Source organism: Echinops telfairi, unplaced genomic scaffold (assembly GCF_000313985.2).
Source record: "Echinops telfairi isolate 266 unplaced genomic scaffold, ASM31398v2 ScPeMD7_7469;HRSCAF=8507_0, whole genome shotgun sequence".
Classification (NCBI taxonomy): domain Eukaryota; kingdom Metazoa; phylum Chordata; class Mammalia; order Afrosoricida; family Tenrecidae; genus Echinops; species Echinops telfairi.
This window is the reverse complement of record NW_022111372.1, coordinates 32,244,130-32,271,075: the sequence shown is the minus strand read 5'-3', so window position 1 is coordinate 32,271,075 and position 26,946 is coordinate 32,244,130. Positions and strand designations below refer to the sequence as shown.

General features: G+C 39.5%; 1 protein-coding gene across 2 annotated transcripts in view; it reads left to right on the top strand.

Annotated features, from left to right (window-relative positions):
- The first annotated feature begins 1,645 nt into the window (after positions 1 to 1,645).
- Positions 1,646 to 26,946, top strand: part of LCA5L (lebercilin LCA5 like) — a 33,154-nt gene continuing 7,853 nt past the window's right edge. Inside the window, exons 1-6 of one of the 2 annotated variants that reach the window (XM_045284607.1) lie at positions 1,831 to 1,967; positions 3,535 to 3,681; positions 3,818 to 4,332; positions 9,632 to 9,769; positions 19,870 to 19,954; positions 26,465 to 26,568. In XM_045284607.1, coding sequence (XP_045140542.1) covers positions 3,630 to 3,681; positions 3,818 to 4,332; positions 9,632 to 9,769; positions 19,870 to 19,954; positions 26,465 to 26,568 — 894 coding nt within the window. In that variant the 5' untranslated portion in view covers positions 1,831 to 1,967; positions 3,535 to 3,629. Of the gene's footprint in view, positions 1,968 to 3,534; positions 3,682 to 3,817; positions 4,333 to 9,631; positions 9,770 to 19,869; positions 19,955 to 26,464; positions 26,569 to 26,946 lie in introns of both variants that reach the window. The other variant, XM_004696921.1, reaches the window with a different exon arrangement.

The following is a 26,946-nucleotide window of genomic DNA, read 5'->3' as shown; positions in this document are numbered from 1 at the left end:
GAGGTCTTCTTTTCAATGTAGAAGTGATTTTTAAAAAGCGAACTAAAGTGTTTGGGTTGTTTTTTTTAGAAAATGCTTTAAAAGAATGCGTTGTGAAAGAATAACAATGAGTCTGAGAAGCACCTCATAACATAAATGAGCCTGGAGGACATTATGCTGAGTGAAATAAATCGATCACAGAGGATAAATATTTTATGAGACTACTCATAAAAAGTTGAGAAAATGTTTACACACAAAAGTAAACATTCTTTGGTGGTTTCCAGAAACAGGAGGGGAGAGGAGGGTGAATCACAAACTAGAGACTAGACATGTATTAACTTGGGAAATGGGAAGGCAAGGTGCAACAAGGAGTGGGTCATTATAATACGACCAAGACAAACGAAGACATGAGGAAGGGCAAGGGAGCTATAGCAAACATAAAAACAAACAATCCTGCAATAACAGTAATAAACAATTTATAAGCATTGTATACATAGGTACATAAGGAGATGCTCGAGCTAAAGTACAGAGGCAGACATTCGAGCTAAACAGGTATGAGAAGTCAAATGAGAATATACCATGAGCATATTTATGTCTAAAAAAGGTTTTGTCTGAATACATATTTGTATGTTCTGCAATATGTCCATATGCCAAGGGGGCTTCAAAAGGTTCACCGGGGAAATTCCATTATCTTTTAATTCCTTTTTCCACAAATTTTTGGAAGCCTCCTCCTATAAAGCAGAGAAAATATAGACCAAAGTTAATGAAAACTTCTTAGCCATAGCCAAGTATAGTAAGGGATATTAGAGGATTAGGACCACTGTCTCATGGGACATTTAGATAAAATTGGCAAAACACAATTTACAAAGATAATATTCTATATCCAACTGTGGTGAATAGCAACTGGGATCTCAAAATCTAGCAAGCAGGCATCCTAAGATGCAACTATTGGTCTCTCCCCATCCAGAGTAAAGAAGAGTAAAGAAAATCAAAGGCTCAAGGAAATGATTAATCCAAAGGACTAATGGACCATGAAAACCACAGCTTCCACTCCCTTGAGACCAGAACTGGAGGATGCCTCCTGGCTACCATTATTAACCCCTGTTAATGTAACCACAGAAAGCCCTGGACAGAATAGCAGAAAATGAAACAATTCAAAATCATAAAAAGGGTAGACTTTACTGGTCGGATAGAGACTTGAGGAATCCCCAAGATGGTGGCCCTTAGGCACCTTTTAAACCTGGAACAGAACCCACCATGAGATGTCGGTTCAGCCAAACAACAGACATCCCTACAAAGTGAACATTTATAGTCACGAAGAACATACTCCTCAGAACAATCAATTACATAAGACCAAAAGGGCAGGATTTGCCCCAAAACAAATCTCAGAAACCAGAGAGGGATTCTAGGGAGGAAGTAGGAAGAATGCTGTTCCATTGAGGAAAATGCAACTAACTAACATTACAAAAAACAACCCCCAAAAAGTGTTTATAAATTGTTTAACAGAAAACTAATTTGTTCAGTAAACTTTCAACCAAGCCACAAAATATTATTTCATATTCCTGATTATCTATTTATAGGTTTAGAAATATGATAAGGCACAGGTTCATTTTCATGTCAATGTGTATACATTCTAAAATATTTTCTTCTATTAGGTTTGTTTACTATGTCTTTGGTTGCTACAACAAAAACAAATCTAGAGGAGCATTCTCCCAGTGTGGGGTTAGAGCACAATCGGAAATCTGCAGAATGCAAGAGGAGCCTTGGCCTGGATGATTTTCCCAGGAACATTAACACTGCTGAGAAAAGTGTTGATTATAGTCAGTCTCAGTGTTCCAGCAGAAATTCAAGTTCTCGCTATGATTACTCAGAAGACTTTCTCTCGGACTATTCAGAAACAGCTGTTAATAGAAATTACCTAGAGCAGCCTTTGGTAAAAGAAAAGAAGGAGAAGAAAAAGTATGCTTCTATACTCTCTGAACCCAGAGGTAAGCACAATTTCCCAAACAAATCAAATTTCTGGTCATTATGACAATTTTGTTGTTGTTGAATATTATTTGAAGTGATTGATAATCATTTTTGTTTTGTTTTATATCATAAATATGCAATTCATAAAAATAGAGGTATTGGCATATGTACATATATTTATATAGCAATACATTGAGGTAGTAGACAGACTTTGGGCCTCTGTTCAAGCCCTGCCTAAATGCAAGAACAGTTTGTTCTAATAACTTGACATTCTGTGATGCACACCCTCCCGGCACAATCTCTGAAGACAAAATGGGTGCACAAGAAAATGTGGTGAAGAAAGCTGATGGTGCCTGGCTATCAAAAGATACAGCACCAGGTGTCTTAAAGGCTTGAAGTTAAACAAGCGGCCATCTAGCAGAGAAGTAACAAGCCCATGTGGAATAAGCACACCAGCCTGTGGAGTCATGAGGTGTCCATGGAATCAGGTAACAGGCATCATAATATCCGGAACAAACAAAAAAACGTATTATTGAGAATTAGGCAGGTTAGAACAGAGACCCAAAAACCATCTCTAGACAATGGAACATCCCCTCAGAGAAGGGCCATGGGAAAGGATGAGTCAACCAGGAAGCAATATAGAACTGATGAAACACATAATATTCCTCTTTTTCCTTAAGGATTCCTCACCCCCAGACTATCATGACCCCAGTCCTGCCTTTTACTGTGGGCTAGATCAGAGCATGTCCACAGGTACAGATAAGAGCTCACAACACCTGGAATCCAGGTTAGATAAACCCCTCAGAAACAGAAGTGGGAGTAGGAATACCAGGAAGGTAGGGGAAAGGTGGGGAGAGAAGGGGAGGAGGGGAAACCAACTGCAATAATCGAGACATAGCCTCCCCACCCCCCCCCACCCCCAAGGGGCAAACAGAAAAGTGGGTGAAGGGAGACAGCGGTCGGTATAAGACATGACGAAAATAATAATTTATAACAAATTCTCAAGGGTTCATGAGGGAGGGAGGGAGGGAAATGAGCTGATGCCAAGGGCTCAAGTGAAAAGAAAATGTTTTGAGAATGATGATGGCAACAAATGTACAAATGTGCTTGACACATGAATGGATGGATGGATTGTGATAAAAGCTGTACGAGCCCCCAATAAAATGATTTTTATAAGACATAAGCATAAAATAATTTATAATTTATCAAGGGGTCACGAGGGTGGGGGTGGGAGAGAGAAAAGAGGAAATGCATAATTGAAAGAATTAGGAATGGAGGAAATTCTGAATAATAGCAGAAAATTTTACTTTAAAAAGTGAAGCCTTCTTAGAGGGATGGAAGGAAGTTCTAGTGGAGTAGTGGGTTACGCATTGGACTGCTAACCACAAGATCATCAGTTCAAACCCACCACCTAATTCATGGCAGAAAGGTGAGGCTTTTTGCTACCATCCAGGCTAACAATTTTGGAAACCCAAAGGGACACTATGAATGAGTTAGAATTGACTCCGTGACAGTGGGTTAGATTTATATGACTTCTTTCAGGGTCTACCCTCATAGAGCGACCAGTGAGGTAATTTCCATTTTTAGTTAATAGGTGGCCTTTGTACCAAGGATCAAAATACCTGGATTTCAGTGGTTTCTTGCCTTTCATCTCAGCTGAAGAACCAAAGTTTGAAGCACAGATGAAATGTAAAAATTTGTCTCAACAAACAAAGAAGATGATCGCCAAGTCTGGTGAGGCATATTGGCAAAGACAATTTTTTGAAATCAAAGTGGTGTATGTAGATGTGTGAATGGAGGTGGGGATGGAGTTAAACATGTGCATAGCTCTGTATATTACTAGTAACAAACTGGTTTTCTGCTTACATAGGTCCTAAGGAAATATCATCTGGAAAAAAGCCAAAGTGGAATACATCTTTTTTCAATGCTCAAACCAATACAATTATCCAAAGAAGAGATGTTATGGCTCATCGCATATTGTCGGCAAGACTCTGTAAGATTAAAGAACTGAAAAATGATTTAGCCGATCTACATCGTAAATTGGAAGCAACAGTCATAGAAAACCAATTTTTGAAACAACTTCAGTTTAGGCACTTAAAAGCTATAGGAAAATATGAGAATTCACAGAATAATCTCCCTCAAATTATGATTAAACATCAGAATGAAGTGAAAAATCTAAGGCAGCTACTTAGGAAATCCCAGGAAAAGGAAAGAATGGTGTCTCGGAAACTTAGAGAAGCCGACAGTGAGCTATTGAAGACTAAGGATGCCTTACAGGCACTGCAGAAACTTTCTGAAGATAAAAATCTGGCAGAGAGGGAAGAACTTACTCAAAAGTTAACTGTTCTTACAACAAAATTGGAGGCAAATGACAAAAAAATACAGGTCTGTATTTCAGAGGCTTGGGACATTTAAGGTGCCTCAAGTAATACAGAAGGGGCATGCACAGGAATCATACTTGTCCGCTCCCAAAAAGGCATTACAAACTGCTATGCCAGAAGGCCTCACTAAATAAGTTTGGGGGCTGTGGTACCAAACCAAACTCAATCATTGAGTCAATTCTGATTCTTAGCAGCCCTACAGAGGAGGGTAGACCTGCCCCTGTGGGTTTCTGAGACTAAATCTTTAAAAAGGAGGGAGTAGAAACCCCATACCTTTCTCCCATAGAGTGGCTGGTATTATTGAATGGTCCACCTTGTAACTTGTAACCCACTATCCCAGCAGAGCTCCTCAAAGGGGAATAGAGAAAGGTCCAAACTGGAAAGTTTTGTGGTGATAGTGAGAAAGGACTCATTCTGTGACTCCCACCCCCTCTGCCATCAATTTGGTTTTAACTTAGAGTCACCCTGTGGAACAGAGTGTGCTGCCAATTTGGGTTTCCAAAACTTTCAGTCTTCACAAGGGACAGGAACCACAGCTGGTGGGTTCGAACCACTGACCTCGCGGAACTCACTAAGCCACCAGGGCTCCTTTCATTCCGTGACTAGGCTAATTTATCTGGAAATGATCATTTCTAAGCTGGTTAAGCTACACGTTTCATGGGAGTTTTTCATGTGCAAAAAAGGCCATGTTGTGTTGTGCCAGGTCTAGAAATTACCCATTTACCTCCAACTGTTTATTGATTAAAAAAATACTTCCCTTATGCCTAACTGGTGTATCTGTTCAGCCCCTTTCCTTTTAGTCTCCCTCATAAGTTCTGCCAATTATTACAACACACACAGCCTTAGAATATTAGATTGGGAATTTCTCCCAGATAATAATGTTCTTGCATGTATCCCTTATCATGTAAGCTCTGTACTCCTAACCACAACACCAGCAGTTCAAACCCACCATCCACTCTTCTGGGGAAAGATGAGGCCATCTGTTCCATAAAGATTTAGTCTCAAACTGAACAAGGAGATACTGCTGCATGACTTAAAATCAGGAAAGGCATGCTTCATGGTTGTAGCTTTTTATCATACTTATTCAATCTGGATGTTGAACAAATCCGAAAAGCTGCAGAACTTGTCATCAAGATTGGAAGAAAGCTCATTATCAACTTTCAATATACAGATGACACAACCTTGCTTACTGAAAGTGAAGGAGATTGAAGCATTTATTAATAAAGATCAAAGATACCTTTCAATATGGATTGCACCTCATCCCAAAAGCAACATCACAATAAATGGGAAAGGGGTTGAAATTGTCAAGGATTTCATTTTACTTGGATCCACAATCAACACCCAGTAAGGAAATCAAACAACATATTGCACTGGGGAAATTGGCTGCAAAAATCAACTTTAAAGTGTTTAAAAGCAAAGATGTCATTTTGAAGACTTAAGATGTGCCTGACAGAAGACACATTTTCAGTCGCCTCACATGCATGTGGAAAATCGACAATGAATAAGAATGACCTAAGAAGAATTAATGCTTTGAAATTATGGTGTTGGTGAAGAATATTCAATAATGCTTTGAAATTATGGTGTTGGTGAAGAATATTCAATCTGCCTTGGAATGCCAGAAGAACAAACAAGTCTGTCTTGGAAGAAATACAGTCAAAATGCTGTAGAAATGAGTATAGCCAGACTTCGTCTCATGTATTTTGTACATGTCATCAGAAGAGACCAGTCCCTGGAGAAGGACATCACGCATGGTAAAGGGTCAGCAAAAGAGAATAAAAGCCTCAACAAGATAGATTGAGACAATCGCTATAGTAATCGCCTGAAGCATAGCAATGATTAGGAGGATCGTGCAGGATGGGGCCATGTTCCTTTGTTCTTTTATACATGAGGTCACTATGGGGTCAAAACTGACTAGACAGCAACAAATGTATCAAAAGATCAGGTAGTATAGAAAAACTATTTGGCTGTAGGAAATATGTCAGGGAGGGGAGGAGGAAGGGAGGGAAATTTTTTGTGAGCCAAACATGTAGGTGTTGTTGTTCAGTGCCTTTGAGTCAGCTGTGAATCCTAGTGATCTTATTTATGCATAACAAAATGAAATACTCATCTTGCACCATCCTCACAGTTGTTGCTATATTTGAACCCATTGTTGCAACCACTGCATCAATCTATCTCATTGAGGTCTCTCTCTTTTTTCACTGGCCATCTGTTTCCAAGGATTGGCCCCTCCAGATGGCTTGTTCAAAGTAAGTAAATGAGTCAAGATCTCAGCATTCTTCTAAGATCCATTCTGACTGTACATGCTCTTCCTCCAAAGTAGATTTTTTTTTGTTCTTCTGACAGTGTACAGTGTATATTCAATATTCTGTGCCAACACCACATTTAAAATGTGTCCATTTTTTTAGTCTTCCTTTATCTTTGTTCTGCTTTCACATGCATATGAGGAAATTGAAAATACCATGGCTCTGGGGTTTGATCAAATGCGATGTAGGCGAAAGGAATTACTGAAAGCCAAATGAAGGTCCAATATGATAGTGGGACAAGAGAAAAGTAAAAGGAAATAGAGGAAAGCATTAGGAAGCAAATGACATTTATAGAGGTCTAAATACAGGCATGTACATATGTAAATATATTTATATATAATGATAGGGACATAGATCTATGTGCATATATTCATATGTTAAGTATTAAGGTAGCAGATGGACATTGGGCCTCTACTCAAGTACTCCCTCAATGCAAGAACACTTTGTTCTAATAACCTGGCTTTCTGTGATGCTCACCATCCTGACACGATCACTGAAGGAAAAATGGGTGCATAAGCAAATGTGGTGAAGAAAGCTGATGGTGCCTGGCTATTAAAAGATACAGCATCTGGGGTCTTAAATGCTTGAAGCTAAACAAGTGGCCCTCTAGCTGGAAAAGAACAAAGCCCACATGGAAGAAGCCCACCAGCCTGTGTGATCATGAGGTGTCCACAGGATCAGGTATCAGGCATCAGAAGACCCCAAACAAACAATCATATCTATGCAAATGGCAGTGGGGGGTGGAGTGGAGACCCAAAGCCCATTTGTAGACAATTGTACATCTCCTCACAGAATGGTTACAAGGAAGGGATGAGCCAGCCAGGATACAACATTCCTCTAGTTCTTTAATGCTTCCTCCCCCCACTATCCTGACCCCAGTTCTACCATACAAAGCCAGCCAGACCAGAGCATGTACTCTGGTACAGATCAGAGCTCTCAACACATGGAATCCAGGACAGATAAACTCCTCAGGAATAACAATAGGAGTATCAATACCACGAGAGTAGGGAGAAAGGGGAACCTATCGCAATGATCAACGTATAAACACACACACACCCCACTCACCCAGGGTGACGAACAACAGAAATGTGGGTGAAGAGAAACAGCAAACAGTGCAATATATAAAAATCATTTATAAAGGGGTCATGGGTGGCAGGGAGAATGAGAAGCTGATACCAAGGGCTCAAGTAGACAAAATGTTTTGAAAAGGATTATGGCAACATACCTACAAATGTGCTTGACAGAATGGATTTATGGATTGTTATAAGAGCTGTCAGAGCCCTCAATAAGATGATTAGATATATATATACCATGGCTCACGTCAGGTGCACCTTAGTCCTTAAATTGACATCTTTACTTCTTAGCATTGAAAATTATCTTTCATACAACACAAAGAATATAACCAATAGCACTGAATTATACATGTACAAGTTATTTAATTGGACTGTTTTGTTGTGTATATTTTTGCCAATATTGAAAAAAAACAGTCACATGAAGAACAATAAGTACAAGAAAGAAGAAAATATTCTGAAGTTGATTGTGGTAAGGATTGTACAACTCTTCTTGATATGATTGAACTATTGAGTTGTATGATATATGGGCAAAGTGCCAATGAGACTGTTAAAAGAGAAAGAAAGTTGCCTTATTCAGCAGATTTTCCCTGTGCAATGCACCATTAATTAATTTCCAGGGGCACTGACTGTGAATCCAAACAGAATCAAACATTAGACAGCTTTTATTTCTTTGCCATTTAGTATGATGTTCTTTACAGGTCCAAGTTCAGCATGAACTTCAGTACATACTGAATTCTTTGGTCTTAATCAGAAAGTGCTTCAAGTCCTCTTGGCTTCCTGAAAACAAGATGGTTGTTGTACTTGTTAGGTGTCCTCAAGTCACGTCTGACTCAGCAGCCCCACGCACAACAGAATGAAACCCTACCTGGTCCTGCCACAGACTCGCGGTTTTTTTAGTGTAAATAAATTAGTGGGTGGGGTGGGGGTGCTCTTACAGCTCTTATAACAATCCATACATCAATTGTATCAAGCATCTTTGTACATATGTTGTCTTCATCATTTTCAAAATATTTTCATTCTGTTTGAGCCCTTGGTATCAGCTCCTCTTTTTTCCTCCCTTCCCAACTCTCCCACACTCATGGACCCCTGATAAATTATACATTTTTTTTCCATATCTCACACTGTCCGCTATCTCTCTTTGCCAACATTATACTCACAAATTTTATGTTTGTGCCCATTGTTGCAACCACTGTAGCAATCCATTTCATCAAGTGTCTTCATTTTTTTTTCTGCTCAAGCATGATGTCCTTTTCCAGAGACTGATCTCTTTTGATAACATGCCCAAAGTACATGAGACAAAGTTTCGCCATCCTCACTTCTAAGAAGTACAATGGCTGTACTTCCAAGCCAGATGTATTTGTTTTTCTGACAGTCCATTTTACTTTCATTCTTCTTGTTTTACAATACCATAATTCAAATGCATCCATTTTTCTTTATTCAGTGTCTAACTTTCACATGCATCTGAGGTGATTGAAAATAACATGGCTTCAGTCAAGCACACCTCAGTCTTTGCTTTTCAACACTTTAAAGAGGTCTTTTGCAGCTTATTTACCCCGTGCAATGTGTCATTTGATTCTTGACTGTTGTTTCCATGAGCACTGATTGCGAATCCAAGCAAGACAAATCCTTTACAATTTTTCTCTACTTAAGATGATGTTACCTATTGGTCGAATTTAGAGGGTTTTTATTTTCTTTACATTGAGTTGCAATCCATATTGAAGACTGCAATCTTTGATCTTCCTTTTGCTTTCTATTTTATTTATTGGTTTATTGGTTATAACGGATCAAATGTATGTTCTCTGTACAAGGCATTATACTAAAAATAGAAATTGTTCACTTTTTATAAATATAGTTATTTCTATTATATTAGAAGTTTTAAATAATACTACATTGGATACAGAATAGTTGAAATATATGCTGTTTTCAGAACTTGGAAAAACAACTGAGGTTGAATAAGAAAGCCTTTAATCGGCAGTTGGCTATTGAGAACCGGAAGACATTAGCAGCCCAAACGGCTACAAAGGCTCTACAAATGGAAGTAAAACGCCTGCTTCAAAAGCTTAAGGTATTCCTTTTCAAACAAAATGTAAGAAAAATTCTTTCTCAACATATCGAAGCTATTGGTGCCTGCAATATCTTTAAGTTTTTTAATTCATAAGTATATGAATTAATTTCTCAAATTAAGTTTCTTCCCAACAGATAATCTGAAATTATTTAAATTGTGTTAGTCTGGGTAGACTAGAGAAACAAATTCATAGAGACTCATATGTGAATAAGACAGGATTATAGACAAGAGCAATTGAATACTGAGAAAACATCCCAGCCCAGTCCAGATTTTAAGCCCATAAGTCTGATATTAGCCCATATGTCTGATACCAATCTATAAAGTCCTCTTCAGACTCACGAAACACATGCAATGATGCTGACTGCAGGAAGATCACAGGCCAGTGGGTTGGAAAGTCTTCTGGATCCAGTGGTGGTGTAAGCATCTCAGCACTGGCAGGGGTCTCTACGTGGCTTCTCCAGCTCTAGAGGTCTGGTTGCATCAGGGTAGGTCCATGTGGCTTCTCCATCTCCCAGGGCATAGTGCCATGTGTCTTGTCAGTAGAGCATCCTCTCAGGGAGTGAGTCTTGTTACTCCAAAGGGATGAGCAGAGACAGACTGTTTCTCGCCTCCAAGGAGGAAATCCCGGATTTCTCAGAATTCTGAGGAAAAGACCACACAGAGGCTATGGCCAGATTGACAGACTAAACTCCACCCCTTCACTCTTAATTCTCAAATTGATACCAGACTATGTAACTACCACATAAATGTATTAAAGAGCACAGTGAGTGTACAGTATAGTTACAAAATTAACCTTCTCTTCTATTAGTAAAGCCTTTTGTGCTCCAAATAAATTAACTTCTACTTGAAAGGAGACTACTTTTCCCCCATGTATCTCTCCTAAAGGCTCTACTACTAGCACATCTTCTTATTTTTATTTCATCACATAAAGCAATCTTACTACATTTTGTCCTCACTTAAATGTAACTCAAAAGTTTTTAAATTTAAAAATTAACTCCTGACATTAAAATATTATACCTGAAATGTTTTACCTTAAAATACTTAAAGTATTTGAGAATGATGATGGCAACAAATGTACCAATGCGTTTGACACGATGGATGGATGCATTGTGATAAGAGTTGTATGAGCTCCCAATAAAATGATTTTTAAAAGAAAAAGAAAAAAAATACTTAAGGTAAAACTGAATGGCTCATACATTTATATCTCTTTGGTGAGGGGAGGAATGGATAGGATGGAAGTAGGAATTTTTGTTTTTCTGTTTGTGTTTAAGCTCCTCACAAGAGTCCTACATGCAACTATGGTTGAAAACTGTGGTGATGAGGATGGATAGGATGGAAGTAGGAATTTTGTTTTCTGTTTGTGTTTAACTCAGTGAAAATATGAGGCATAGAAAAACAATTTTTTAATATTTACAAATATTTTTTTAATATTTACAAATTGTTCAGTGACATTAGCTACTATCTTCACAATATGAACATTCTTAATATCTGTTCTGGTTGTTCCATTTCCATTACCCTAGTTTCCCTGTCTTCTTACATTCATATATTTGTTTTAAAGTAATTTTTCAGTGTTTGCTCACATACAGAATTTTTCTTTGAAGGAGCACAGTTGTGACAGGTGATATTCTTTATTTTGTGAGCCAATCTGGTATCTGTCTGAAACATAACCTCAAGGACTAGTTTCACTTCAAGGTTTGAAGAGTCTTTCAGGAAAATAGTCTCAGGGAATTCTCCAGGCTCAACTAGCCCAGTAAGTGAGCTGCTGGTGGTTTTGTTTTGTTTTTCTTGTATTTTATTTGGGTTTTATAGAATGTGGTGTTTTCTCCAATTTTATAAGGGACCATCTCTGTGGCCTTGTTCAGAATGGTCAGTAGTGGTAGCCAGGCATCTATTTCTTCTGTTCTTAGAGCTCACAGGTTATGTTTCATATAGACTATTAGTCCTGTAGACTATTTTTTTCCTCTTAGTCTTTGGTTTTCTTCCTTCTCTTTTGCTATGGAAGAGTAGAGACTAATGGTGTATCTTAGATGGCCACTGGTAAGCTTTAAAGATCAGAAATACTACTCACCAAACTAAGATATAGAACATATAAACTTTATGACCTATGTTGTGCCAATTGACCAAGATGTCTGACCAAACTATGATCCTAATCCTTCAAACCAAGGAAACTAATCCTGCAAGATGTTTAGTTGCAGCTAAGACTCTCCTGTAATTGTGCTCCCTCTGTGCTTTATTTTATATTAGGTTAAGTCAAAAAGTATTGCTACAAAACTATAAACCCTATATTAAGTAAAAATATCAAAATGTAAAGCTATGATTCCTGGGTACATCCTCAATCTAGGTATGTACATTTCTGAAGGTAGTCTTTTCATCTCTCTAGCCCTTCCCTGAAGAATACATAACTTTTTGATTTATACTATGTCAACACAGTTTTTGGCACCACCAAGGGACTCAAATTGCATTCCTTTTAAACAGTGATTTCTGAGTTTTGAGTAACCTCAAGAATCTTCTTTACATTTGGGGAGCAAAAGTCTGAAGAGGCAAGATCAAGGTTGTAAGGGTGGTTGGTGTAAGATTTCCCGTCAGAATTCCCTTGCTACCTTTGAATAGGTGCATTGTCATAATGAAAATATTAAAAAGTTCCAGTACAACTTTTATTATCTTTTTCTCACCAGCATAGTATTTAATTTTCTTAAAAGGTCTGCATAATAAGCCCCCATGATCAACCTGAGATAATCTAATGAGATTACAACTTTTCAATTCCAAAATGTAGTCAACAAAACTTTCTGAGCTAACCTCTCTGCCTTGAATTTAACTAGCCAGCAGATCCTCTCAGAAGCCACTGTGTTGATTAGAATTTGCTCTCTGAATCAATCCTATTGGTCAATCCAAGATTTGCCCCAGGTTATGATTCAGTCCATAAAATCGTCTTTATAGCTTCTATCTTGCTTAAAAAAACTGATGAAAAGATCAGCTCTTTTCACTAGCTGAACCTCAAGCAATGCTTTGGGCACCCATCAAGCCAAAAGTTTCCTGAGGCCAAGAGGTTCATTTAAAGTTGAAAATTTAAGATCCCAGTAGCTATTGCATGAATGTACTTCTACAGTCTCTGACCTTCAGTCACAGTTTCGTCATTCTTTTTTTTCTTTTCTTTATTCATTAAGGCTGACAATCTTTCCTCTCTTGGATCAACGTTGAGGTCTTCTTCACTTTCTTTAAACCATCTAAAAACATTTTTTAATGTGAGGCACCATTCCCAAAACTTGTTGTAAAACTTCAGTGATTTAGAAAGATATACAATTGAGTTTTGTTAGATCAACCTTGACTTCAAAATAGTTTGTTTTGTTTTTCATTTGACAAAAGAATTATCCTTTTTCCCCTAAGACATCAAAATAAGTCTAAGACAAGTCCATTACTGAGAGAACTTGTCTGCAGCCATCCACTGATGACTGAGACATGTTTCAACATTTTTAATTGGAATAAACCCATGCATACATAAACTGGAACCTTAGCAATATTTTTCTTATCCTAATGTACATACAATGGAATATTACTCAGCCTCAAAGAGAACTGAAGTCCTTATCCATACTATGACAAGAATAAACCCTTAAAACATTGTGCTGAGTAAAATAAGTCAGACACCCTTATGGGAGCCCTTATATGGAATATCTAGACCAGGCAAATGTATAGAGATCTAAGTTTGTTAGCAGTCACCAGAAGTGAGAGAGCAGAGGAGAGGGGAATCTTGCTTAAGAAGCAGTGAGTTTCTGTTTGGCACACTAGGAAATTTGGCAGTGGATATTGGTGATGGTTCCTGTGGTGAATTAAAAGTATTTGCTTATGGTTCTATCTAAGCCTCCGTGGTCTTGTGGGTTACACATTGGGTTGCTAACCACAAGGTCAGCAGTTCAAAACTACTAGCCTTTTCACAGGAGAAGGATGAGACTTTCTAACCCATAAAGAGCTGCAGTCTCAGAAACCCACAGGGGCAGTTCTACTGTGTTCTATAGGGTCACTATGAGTCAGATCAACTCAAGGGCTGTGAGTTCTTTTGTTGACCCATATCTTTGTAACTCCTATGAAATGATTGGATGAGACTATGCAAATAGAATGTGTGAAAGACTAATAGAGGGGATTTGCCATTCTTCTGAGTATAAAAGTAAGCCATCTCAGAAGCAAGAAGGTAATCCCACGACCATCAAGAAAGAAAAGCTATCATTGAAGCTTTATACAGTGCTTTTGGCACCCATGACTAAGATCCCTGCTTGAAGAACTAGAGGCAGCAGAGGTCCCTGAAGTTGCAACACCAAGACCATGAGACAGAGCAGAGAAGCCACATCGAGACCGGAGACAGAGTGCTCGGTTTCCTAGCCCACAGAAAAAGCACAGCTAAGTACCTTTAGGCAGGAGACTGGTTTCCAGAGTGCTTTGGACATTTACAAGTGCTAAAAGAACTGGTAACACTGGCCTGAGCAGGCCAGAGGCCAAGGACCACATGATAGAGAGGCCAAGGTCCAGAGGGAGAGACTTGCTTGCCAGCATGGCTGAGAAAGAGGTATTGCAGACAGAAGAACTGTATTCTTCACGTTTTGTAACCTATTGGCTTCATTAACAAACTCCATAATTGTGAGTATTGACCATGAGTTCTATGGGGCCACTGCAATGCAGAGTGCTACGGGAGGACATTCGTATCCGAATAGGACAAAGAAAGAAGAAGGGTGGAAGTGTGTCTGATCTGCTCGAAGGCAATTGGCCTTTCCTTTTTCAAAGTCAGAGGAGGTCAGACATAGCCCTCATTCCATTTCCTCAGTTGCATAACACGGTACATGTCATTGAAGTCACTAAATTATACGTGTAGAAAACCTTAAATTTAAAAGTATGTTATATATTTGTCTTTTTTCACAATAATAAAATAAACACACACCATTGCCCAGGCTACACCCATACCACTGAAATCAGAATCTCTGTGCTAACACCTGGGCATCCATACCCCTGCAGTCCCAAAAATCAGGTGTGTAAACCACATGCAACTAGCAGTTACATATATGCATGATGACTTGGGCTGAGAGAGACTGTTCACTCTGACACTGAATTGTTGGCACTTGTAGACTGCCTCCACAAACTTACCTCCACAAACCTGGAATGAAACATCAGTAAAAGATTTTTAAATGGCGTTTGGTAGATGTATTAAAGACAAAACGTGCACGGAGGCATTTCTGATATGGATGGCAGAAAGCTGGAGCCGTGGAAGGGCGTTTTTCTAATAGTAGGCAGGTATAGTGGGCAGGAGTGAGAAGCGTGAGGACAGCGTGAATTCACAGCCTGCCTGCAGAACAAGGCATCTGCCCCTCCCTCCTCCTCAGCACTGTACATGTCAGCGGGCCCAGCACTGACCACCAGGCCAAAAGTCTGTAGTCCAGGAGAGTGAATAAATCGCTTGTGGGGAAGTAAAAAGTGGGACTATAGGAGTGTGTCGCTATCCTACAGAGAAACAGCAAATGGAATCCATGGTCATGGAATCCATTCCAACCCTATAGGACTAGTAGAACTGCCTCACAAGGTTTACAAGATTGTAAACCTTTTTTTCTTATTTATTTAATAGATTCATTTTTTAATAAATTGATTTTTTTCTCTTTTTTGAGTTTTTTTATCATTTTATTGAGGGCTCTTACAATGCTTATTACAATCCATATATCAATTTTACCTAAGCATTGGTGTGTCCATATGTAAATACGTTAATCCTTAACAATAGAGGTATTGGCCTATGTACGTATATTTATATGGCAATACACTGAGGTAGTGGATGGACTTTGGCCCTCTGCTCGTACCCTCCCTAAATACAAGATTGTAAATCTTTAAGAGAGCACTTGGCCACATCTTTTTCCCATGGCATGGCTGGTTAGCAGCAGGGTGCTTAACCACTTTGCCACATAGGGCTTCTTTGTATTTCAGATGTATGCCCTTGTAATTCTAGAGTTTTGGAGGCACTCAGTCAACAGATCCACTGATTTACCTCATGCCAGCCTGCCTTCCACTCAGGAAGGAGCCTGCCTGCCCAAGAAATGAACTTCCCTATTAATGCTGGACTTAGGATTTTACATCAGGTGAAGTTATTAATCCAGGCCATAAATTATGTGCCAATAAAACTGTTTGTGGAAAAAAAGAAAAGAGTTTAATATACCAGCACTAGAGATATTGTATCCATAAATAAAGAATAAGATGTTCTAACAAGGAGAAACTCAGAAAACAAAATATGATTGCTAAAATATAAAATTCAAGAGAAGAGCTACAAAATAAAGGAAATGTAGGACTATTGAGGAAAGCTCCCAAAACAAAGAGCAGGAAAGCAAAAAATAGGTAAGGAGGGAAATAAGGTACTCCGCATGCTACACAAAATAAAGCAACCCATTGTCTCATTTTCCATAGCCCAGTCCTGAAACCCAGGCCCTATCACCTATACTTTCTTTCTTTGTTCAGGACATGCACCACAAGCCAGCAGTCCTGCTTCACCTAGAAAAGTGAGGTTGCCCTGTATGCTTTGCTTCCATGGTCATTCCTAGTGTTGATCCAAAGGGAAGAGAAATACAAACTTTAAGCACATCTTGGGATCCTAATGGTTCCAGTTACTGTGTTTACATAACAAATTGTCCCAAAACTTATCAGGGTTTAAAACAGTGGCACTTCTTTTGTTTACGAACCTATAATTTGGGCAGGATTTGCTCCTCTCTGCTTCAGGTTGGGAGCTGGGATTACCTAAAGCTCATTCACTCATATGCCTACAGTTGGAGCCAGCTGTCAGCTGACACCTTCGCTGGGTTGTTGGCTGCTCCACGTGGCTTCTCTGTGTCCCAGGCCTCCTCATCACCTGGTGGCTGAATCCAAGGGCAAGAGTCTCGAGAGAAAGAGCCAGGCAAAACCACATTGCTTTTGTGACCTAGCCTTAGTAGTCCCGCCACATCCCTTCCACTGCATTCCATTGACCAAGAGGGTTCACGGAAGGAGCAGAGCATGCTACTTGATGCGGGCAGGGGGTGGGGGTGGGGGGCAGGCACGATCTGGAAAAGCACAGGAATATCCTGTGAGATTTTTTGTAAAATACATTTTCCCACAGTAATTTTAGTCAGTATTGCTTGAGCATGGGAAAGTATGGTCCCAAAGATTATTGTCTTGTTTTTCTACTTTGGAACTCATTATCAAAGTCATCCAGCACCAAGGCTAGGCCCTGCTCTAGAGACCAAACTAAAGGAAGGTGACCGATGTCAGCCTCCAGAATTCCCAAACGAGTTTACATTTTGGGTATAATTTCGCCCCTGCAAAGGGGTGGTGTATATTAAGACTATTTCCTGTCTAATTTTTGGAAGGCATCATTAGTCTTTACTTGATCCCATACCCCTGGCCCAAATTTCTACTTATATCTGACAATACAGTACCCCTCTGAGTTTCTGAAAAGTCTCTTCTATGGGTATTCCACAGAATGCCACTGAATATTCCTGGATATCAATTTTCTTTCTTTTATTTAATCATTTTATTGGGGGCTCATAATCCATACATCCATCCATTGTGTCAAGCACATTTGTACATTTGTTGCCATACTCATTTTCAAAACATTTGCTTTCTACTTGAGCCCTGAGTATCAGCTCATTTATTTTTTTAAATCATTTTATTGGGGGCTCGTACAATTCTTATCACAACAGCTCCTCATTTTTCCCCTCCCGCCCCACCCTATCAATTTTCTTTCTTACTGTTTCCTTTGATTGACTGATTGACTTTAGTCACAAAGTATCCAAGATTGTGTTCCAAACCTATTTTTTGCATTTTGGTCCAGTTTTGTTGCGTGTACCCAGACTTAAATCTTTGTTCCAAGCTTGAAGGAGGGCTGTCACTTCTGTTTGGCCCAACCACCCGGTGCCAGCTGTGTGCCAGCCAGCATTTCTCAGTGTATAGTGCCTCCTTTCAGATATCTGCTGCTGAAGCACATACTTGTCCTGTGAGGCCCAAATCAAATCAAAGGTGATCACTGAATTTTTTTTTTTTGGTTGTTTTTTGGGTTTGTTTTTTTTTCTTTTTTAACATTTTATTAGGGGCTCATACAACTGTTATCCCAATCCATACACACATCAATTGGATCACGGAATTTTACAGGTAACCGAAACCTTTCCTCTGAACATCAGAATCTTTCTTGTCTTGGCCATTGTGGATGAAAACGTCTTTCTAAAATGTTTTGTACAGTATGCTTATTTTTTAATAATATCCAGAATATACTTGGTTAATTTTTTATAGACTAAACTCGTCCCAGCACTGCTATGTGAAGTATCACAAAAAGAAAGGAGTGACACACTATGACATTAGGCTTCTAGAAACCTAAATTCTAAAATAAGAAAAAGAAATCTGAATTCTAGAAGAGATTGATATCCTCGTATTTTATCTATTGTTTAATCTCTGTTAGTAAAACGTATTTATAGCCCAAAGGAGTACAAAAAGTATACAGTTGAGATGTGTTAAAATATGTAATGGTCTTCTGATTGAATTTTCAATTCCTTGTGCCCTCCGTTCCATGGATAGGGAGTGGGCATGGGAATGAGCAAAGAGAAATTGATGCAAGCTTGTCTCGGTGTCCTCTAGGGAAAAACAGTCATAGGTTGTCTCATAGTTTTTTGTCTCATAGTTTTTTACCACCCTCATGTCTTGGTGGAGCTAGCATCTAGGAATAAGGAGAAATGCACCTGTCCTATTGATGGTGGAAGAGATGACCTTTGATTCCTCTCTAAACATAGTGCTACTGCCGAGCCTTAACTAGTGAGGTTCCTAAGGACCTGTCTGAAGTGCACTCAATGTGGCTGGTGAAGTTTGTAGTCTCTTCTCAATATGATCTCAAAATCTTGTTGCTACCACCTTGCCAATTGGTGGTGCAAATGCGCTGGGATCGTAGTTACATTCTCCATGTGATCCCTGGCAGATTCTCTGCTAAAGCCTCTGCTACGGGATCACCTGGACTCATAGCCTTGAGGACTCCAGAGCAGGTTCCATGACTTTCCGCTCAGTTCCCCTCAGCTCACCCCACTCATTGCACACTAAGGGAACTACTGCCATTGGCCCCTGGCCGAGACATTGCATTTCGTTCTAAGGTGATAGCATGTTACTCGAGTGCCTGGGACTCTCCAAACGGCAGAGTTCTTTCTTTACTCCTGAATATTCCTTGGCCTATAGATTTGACCCTAGGAAGGCTTGGGGAGACAGGCACCTGTTTTTCTCGTCCTCACTGCCCCCCTGTGTCACTCTCACAGTCCTGGCCTATCCTTTCTAGTCATGTGTTGGAAGACTTCTTAACTCACATAGGCCCACCTCTCTGGAAGGTGACTTTCACGAAAATCCAGCAGTCTTCAGTCCAAAACAAGAAGGGTCATTGAAATGTAATAAACCCATTTTGGTTTTTTCCCAACAAGTCTGAATTTCGAAACTTTTGTTTTGAAAAGCTCAAAAAAAGTGAATGTAAAAAAAAATGTTTTTAATTTAAAAAAAAGTGAATGTAAAGCTAAACAATAGCCTCCTTTTTATAAGTGTATCCACACCAAGTCATCATCATGGCAAAGGCCCAAGGAGCCCAAAAGAAACAATGGAAGAAGCCAGCAGGCAAGTTTTTTCAAAATCATGGTCCTCATTACTAGTACTTCGTGATGTCAGGCAGTCCCCGGATTAAGAACAAATTTCTAAGCGTGTCTATAAGTGGAATTTGTAGGTAAATTGGATCAATGCATATGGTATTTATCCTTCCTTTAGTGCCCCACCAACCCTGCACCAAAAAGGGATTATTTAAAAGCTGCTCATGCAGCAAGTGAAGGTGACTGTGATAAGAATCTGTTGCAAGTAGGGTTGGTCTGCTTCAATTCTTGAAAAGGATAAATTTACATCATACTAAAGGGCCTATAGAGTTGTCCTAAATTAAACATTCAGAATCTGGGATTGCCTATAAAATGACATGACCTGTTTATGTTTCTGCTAGAATATATCGATTTTATTCCAAGGATGCCAACCTCATTAAACTAATTTTTAAAAGAAAGCATTCATATAAATTTTGATATTGTGGGGGGGGTGTTTTTTAGGAGAAAGATCGAGAGCTTGAAATTAAAAACATCTATACTAATCGAATACTTCAAAATTTGCATGACAAAGATGATTATCCAAAAGGTATGTTGTAATTATTTTCCTCAAAATGTATTTTTAAATATCTATTCATGTTTACCTAATTTACGTAGTCAGGATAATGAATGCTGCTGTTAGGTGCCATCAAATCAGTTCCAACCCCTAGCAACCTTATGCACAACAGAATGACACACTGCCCGGTCCTGTGCCATCCTCACAGTTGTTCCTGTGCGTAGCCCATTGTTGCAGCGATGGTATCAATCCATTTCGTTGAGGGCCTTCCTCTTTTTCACTACCCCTCAACCAAGCATGCTGCCTTTCTCCTGGGACTACAGGCTCCTAACAACTTGTCCACTTATGTAAGCTAAAGTGTTGCCATCCTTTCCTCTAAGGAACACTGGCTATACTTCTTCCAAGACAGATCAGTCTGTCCTATGAGCAGACCATGGTTCTATCAATATTCTTCTCCGGCACCACGATTTAAATGCACAGATACTTCTTTGGTCTTCCTTGTTCAGTGCCCAGCTTTCACATGCATAGGAAGTGATTGAAAATGCCGTGGCTTGGGTCAATCACACCTTAGTCCTCAAAGTAACATCCTTGTTTTTCAATACTCTAAAGTGGTTGTGTGCAGCAGATTTACCTAATGGGCCTGTAGAATGTATCTTTTGGTCTTTTGTCTGCTGCTTCCGTGACCATTGATTGTGGATCCAAGCAAGACGAAATCGTGACAACATCAATCTTTTCTACATTTATCATGATGTGATAAACTGGATCTATTGGTCCACTTGTGAGCATTTCTTCACGTTGAGTCATAATATATACTGAAGGTGAAATTCTTGATCTTCATCAGCAAGTGCTTCAAGTCTGTCTCACTTGCCGCAAGGAAGGTTGTGTCTTCTGCATACCATAGGTTGTTAAAAGCTTTCCTTCAATCCTGATTCTCCAATGCCACATTCTTCTTCACCTGAGCCAGGTTCGCTGATTGTCTGCTCAGCACACAGATTGATCACGTATGGTGAAAGGATACAACTCTGTCACACACCTTTCTTCATTTTAAACTAGGCAGTATTCCCTTATTCCATTCACACAGCTGCCCCTTGGTCCACGTACAAGTTCTGCATGAGTACAAGGAAGTGTTCTGTCAGTCCTATTCTGTTCAAGACTATCTGTAGTTTGTTATGATCCACACAGTAGAATTCCTTGGCATAGTCAATAAACTCCAGTAAACCCCTTTCTGGTATTGTCTGCTTTGAGCCAAGATCATCAGCATGACATCAGCAATGATAACCTTTGTTCCACAGCTTCCGAATTCAACCTGAACCTCTGGTAGCTCTCTCAATGTACTGCTGCATCTGTTGTTGGATTATCTTCAGCAAAATTTTACTCCCGTGTAATATCAGTAATATTATGGGGTCACCTTTCTTTGGAATGGGTACAAATATGGATCTCGTCCAGTCAGTTGACCAAGTAGCTGTCTTCCAAACTTCCTGGCATAGACTAGTGAGTTCTTCTAGCAACTGAAAATCCTGAAGGGTCCACTCCCACAGGCTTCTCCCGCTCACGTCACCATGGTCGACTCCACTCTGAGAAATCAGCTTTTCGGTCACATTCCGAGTAGCTAGTGAATAGGTTTTAACATTTATTTTATAGTTTTAAAAAATCATTTTACTGGTCATTTTCACAATTCTAGACAAATAATGAAACTGTGTTATAATGGTAACTCAAAATATTTTGTTACTAGGGCTTCAGTTCATACAGTTTTATTCCAGATGAAACATGTTTAAACATATCTCTGACCAGCGAATGGCTGACAACAAGTTCTCTCGGTGATACACTTGTTCTAGTCTGATCAGGGGACCTTCAAAAAGACATTCAATCAAAACATTGTGTTCTGAGGCAGTGTACTGGGTGAGCTCAAATAAAGGCTGAGACTTCAAAAGGCTGTGTGATTATGTTTTGAAAACCCAAGATGTTAGTCTTGATAGATTTTCTCAAAGGACACAGGATGATCATGGGACTTTTTAGGAATAAATTTTAAGAAAATTGAAAGCTAATGAGAAAGCAGCCAGGAAAATTGCAGCAAGGAATTTTCTTGCCATCATTCTTTGAGGGTAGAGAGAGCTGTCCTACAGAATCTCATCAGGAGAGACCTTACCCCATCCATCCTACAGCCCTAATCTCCTGTAGACTTCTTTTTACTCCCCAAACTGAAAGAACATTGAAAAGGAGCATAATTTAAGCCCTTCAAGAATGCCAAAACTTCCATTTTACATGGTGCAAATCAAACAGCACAGAATCCTTTGGTGAAGGGCTAGAGAGATGGAAACACCACCTTCAGAAGTTTACAGATCTTCATGGAGGATATGTGGAGAAGCAATAGCTTCCCATTTTGATATTTTTTTTAATAAAGGTTTCGATAATTTTGCTTCAAGATGTAGCAAACGATCAAGAATTAATGGTACTGACAGAAGTACACACTGCACTGAAGGCATTGGCCAAAAGCAGGGTTCCAGGAATTGACGGAACAGAAATCGACCAACAGAAATCTTCAGCAAGCCGATTAAGCACTGGAAGCATTCACATGTCTATGCCAAGAAATTTGGAAGACAGCTAGCCAACTGACTAGAAGAGATCCATATTTATACCCAGTCTAAAGAAAGGTGACCCGAATGTGCATATTATAAAAGAATATCAGTGATATTACATAAAAGTAAAATTTTGCCAATTATCATTCAAAAACAATTGGAGCAGGGATTGCCAGAGGTTAAGATGTTTACTTGTGTTGTATTGACTGTGCAAAAGCTATCTGTGTGAATCCTAACAAACTGTGGTTAGTCTTGAGAAGAATGGGAATTCCACAATACTTCATTGTGCTTAAGGCATCCCAGTGAAATGGTAGTTACATGTTGGACTGCTAATCAAAAGGTCAGCAATTCACAACCACCAAGTGCCCATTGGGAGAAATATGAGTCTTTCTACTTCTGTAAAACGTTACAGCCTCAGAAAGTCAAAGGGGCAGTTCTGGTGTCCTATAGGGTCACTATGAGTCTGCATTGACTTGGTAGCGGTGAGTTGTTTTGCTTTATGTCATTGTGCCCATACAGAACTTGTACATGGATCAAGAGGCAGATGTGTGAACAGAACAAGGGAAGACTGCATGGTTTAAAATCCAAAAAGGTGTGCTTCAGGGTTGTATCCTCTCACAAGACTTATTCAGTCAGTATACTGAGAAAATCGTCAGAGAAACTGGCCTACATGACATCAGAACGTGGCATCAGGAGGGGAAGAAGGCTTATTAACAACCTTCAATAAGCAGATGACACAACCTTGCATGCTGAAAATGAGGAGGGCTTGAAGTATTTGCTGATGATAATCAAGGATTGCAGTCTTCAGTATGGATTACAACTCAATGTAAAGAATACCCAAATCCTCACAACTGGACCAATAGGTAATATCATGATAAATGGAGAAAAGATTGATGTCAAAGATTTCATCTTGCTTGGATCCGCAATCAGTACTCGTGGAAGCAGCAGTCAAGAAATCAAAGGAAGCATTGCATTAGCTAAGTCGCTGCACAAGGCCTCTTTTAAGGTGTTGAAAAGCAAGAGTGTTACATTGAAGACTAAAGAGTGCCTGACCCAAGCCATGGTATTTTCAATCACTTCATATGCATGTGAAAATTGGACATTCAATAACAAAGACCAAAGTAAAATCAATGAACTTGAATTATGGTGCTGACAAAGAATATTGGAAGTACCATGGACTTCCAAGAGTACAAACAAATTTGTCTTGGAAGAAGTACAGCCAGAATGCTCCTTGGAAGTGAAGATGGTGAAGTTTCATCTCTTGTACTTTGGGCATGTTGTCAGGGGAGACCTATCCCTGGAAAAGGACATCTTGCTTGGTAAAGCTGAGAGACAGTAAAAAAGAGGAAGACCGACAGTGTTATACATTAGCACTGTGGCTTCAACAAGGAACTCCAGCAAACAATTGTGAAGATTGGCCAAGACCAGGCAGTGTTACATTCTGTTGTACATAGGGTCACTATGAGTCAGAACCAAATCGATGGAACCTAACAAAAACAACAATAGCATGCTCTTGTAACAATACTTCTTTTCTTACCTTCCAATGGTTGCAATAACTAGAAAATAATTGAAGTGCTTTCCTCTCTTGCCATTCTGCTTAGTCACTGGTGGCTGTACTCCAGGTGGATTAGAGGATAATTTTTCAGCCTGAAGCAAAGTGTCCACCAAATGTTAAATATTCTATGTCTAATTTGCATAAGTAACATCCATCCGTTTGAAGGATATACTTCATTGGTTTTATGCCAAATATGTACACCCATGTACCCACCACCCTAATCAAGATTCAGAACATTTCCATCTCCCAGGAAGCTTCCTGTCCCTTTATAGTCAGTAGCCCCCCACCCTTGGCCCAGGACAAACAATAGTTTCTCTACTGTCTAGAATTTTTTTTCTTTTTTTTTAAATTGTTTTATTAGGGGCTCATACAACTCTTATCACAATCCATACATACATCAATTGTGTGAAGCACATGTGTACATTCATTGCCCTCATCATTCTCAAAACATTTGCTCTCCAACTAAGCCCCTGGTGTCTAGAATTTTATGTAAGCAGAATCATACAGCAAGTATTCTTTGTATTTGGATTCGTTGGTTTGCATGTTTTTAAAATTAATCCATGGTGTTGCTAAGTACCTTGGTATTGCTAAGTAGTACTTTTTCCTTCAAGGCAGTACATACTCCATTTCCTGCCCCCCCTCCTCCCCGCCACCCACCCAAAAGAATCTCCCAGTATGTTAGACAGGGTTCTCTAGAGAAACAAAACCAGGACACTTATGATATTGTGTGTGTATATATATATATAGCTAGCTATATACATCACAAAGGAATATAACAGCTAATTAGTCCACACAACAGTACAGAGGGCTCAGTTCAACTCACTTCCATGAAACAGTTAATATAATGGATGTCCTTCAACTCACGAGGGCTGCTGAACCCAAGGTCAAGGAAACAGACAGCCGAGTCTTCTTTAGGGCAATGCAGACAGTTCTGCCACAGGCAGCAAACAGCAGGGTGTGTCACCAACAGTCAGCCAGATAACAGGATCTGATAGTCCCTAACTCAAACGATGTATACACCAGTAGTGTGGCAAAGCAGGTCTCAAAGGAACATCAAGCTGTAGTGACGCAGTCCATGGGTTGGGTGTCTCACAGGTAGTGTAGTTCACAAGCTGAGGAAGAGAACTTGTTAAGACAGCCACACACTGGTCCAATCACCAGAGAGCAAGAGAGAGACAGGTGGGGCTTGCTGAGCCATTTATCTCTTTGCCCTCCAGTCAAACTGTGACCTTGTTAATCCCACATGTTCCTATTGGCCACATTGGCACAATAAACCTACCTATCACACTCAGCATAAAGTTTTCCTGAAAAGAGGCACAATAGAGATAGAGTACCATCATGTGTCACTTAATGCCCATGACACATTCTGTGAAGACGTCATGTGATTTGGGCATTGTGCAAACACCAAATTCCAAGGGGGCTTCAAAAATTGGTGGAAAATTCCATTGTCTTTTCATTTCATTTTCCAATAAACTTTTTGAATCCCTTCATGTAAATAGGCAGTCCTCAGATTATAGAGGAGTACTTTTCCTAAATCTGTCTTTTAGTCAAATTTATACATAAATCAGAAAAGTTGAGCATGGTACATACCTAATGCCAGTCAAATGTTTGTTCTAGTATAATATATACATAACTTTCTCTGCAAAAAAACATTAATTTCTTTCAAAAATACCAAAACATCTTTAATATAATAATACAGTAATAATGATGTCTTGATGTGCATGACAAAGTGGCATCTGTTTGTTACTGTGAACCATTGTATGTACCTCAATTTTTTAATATAATAAGCTTTGCCGTGGCTGGATGCATGTGCCATCATTATGCAGAACATGACTGTACTCCGGCTCAGTTTTGGTAGGAGAAGTAACGACATGCTTACTTCCAAAGGCAGCAACCTCAAATTCCCTTGCCTTCCTTTCCTTACTTCTGGTTTATTATCCAGAATCACAGTCACCAGAGACGAGCATAAAATCAGTCATGGGTGGCTTAAAGGAAAGAACATATCAAAGGAAGTAAAGTCGCGATTAATAGACATACACTTTAGCATTAATAATTGAGAACTCTGACACAGACCATCATAGTGGGTCGACTTTTTGCAGTTGCATGTCTACAGTGGTGAATGCTTTATGCAAGCAGGGACACTCGAATACTGTCAGCAGCAATGCTCTTACCCTAACATTTTGTTCTGTTACACCACTCTGACAGGCCCAAAATAACACAAGGGAGAGAAATAGCGGGGGTGGGGGGTGGGGGGCGGAAACTACCATATGTTATGCCTGTATGTGGAAAAACTTTAGGAAATATCTGCTTTTTTTTATTAGTATGATGCATACTTCAATATTATTTGTTTAAAATGAATCTTGCTTTCAAATGTATCACAGATTTCTTACATATAATTTACCTGTTCTGTAGTTTCTTCAACAAAATCAGTACAAGCAGACAGGAGAAGTTTTCCATTTACAAGTATGAAACACCAGGAAACTCAAAAATCAGATGTCCCCTTATTGACAACTAAGGTACAGCAAATGTGAAATCTTGCAATGTCTAATTAAACTTGTTTTTACAAAAAGAAGAGGAGCCCCAGTGGCATGGTGGCTCAGCAGTTTGAAACCAGCAGCTGCATCACAAGTGAGAGACAGGGCTTTCGACACCCATGAAGAGTTACAGTCCCGGGAACTCATGGGGGCAGCTCAAGCCTGTCCTCCAGGATCACTATGGGTTGGCAATGAATGTGGGTTTTTTGGTTTTGCAAAAATAAAAAGTGCCCTGGTAGTACAGTAGGTTAAGCATTGGGCTACTAAGTGAAAGGATGGCAATTCAGATCCACTCGCCCCTCTGAGGGAAAAAGATGTGTCAACCTTCATCCCTAAAAATGGGTCACCTTGGACCAGCGG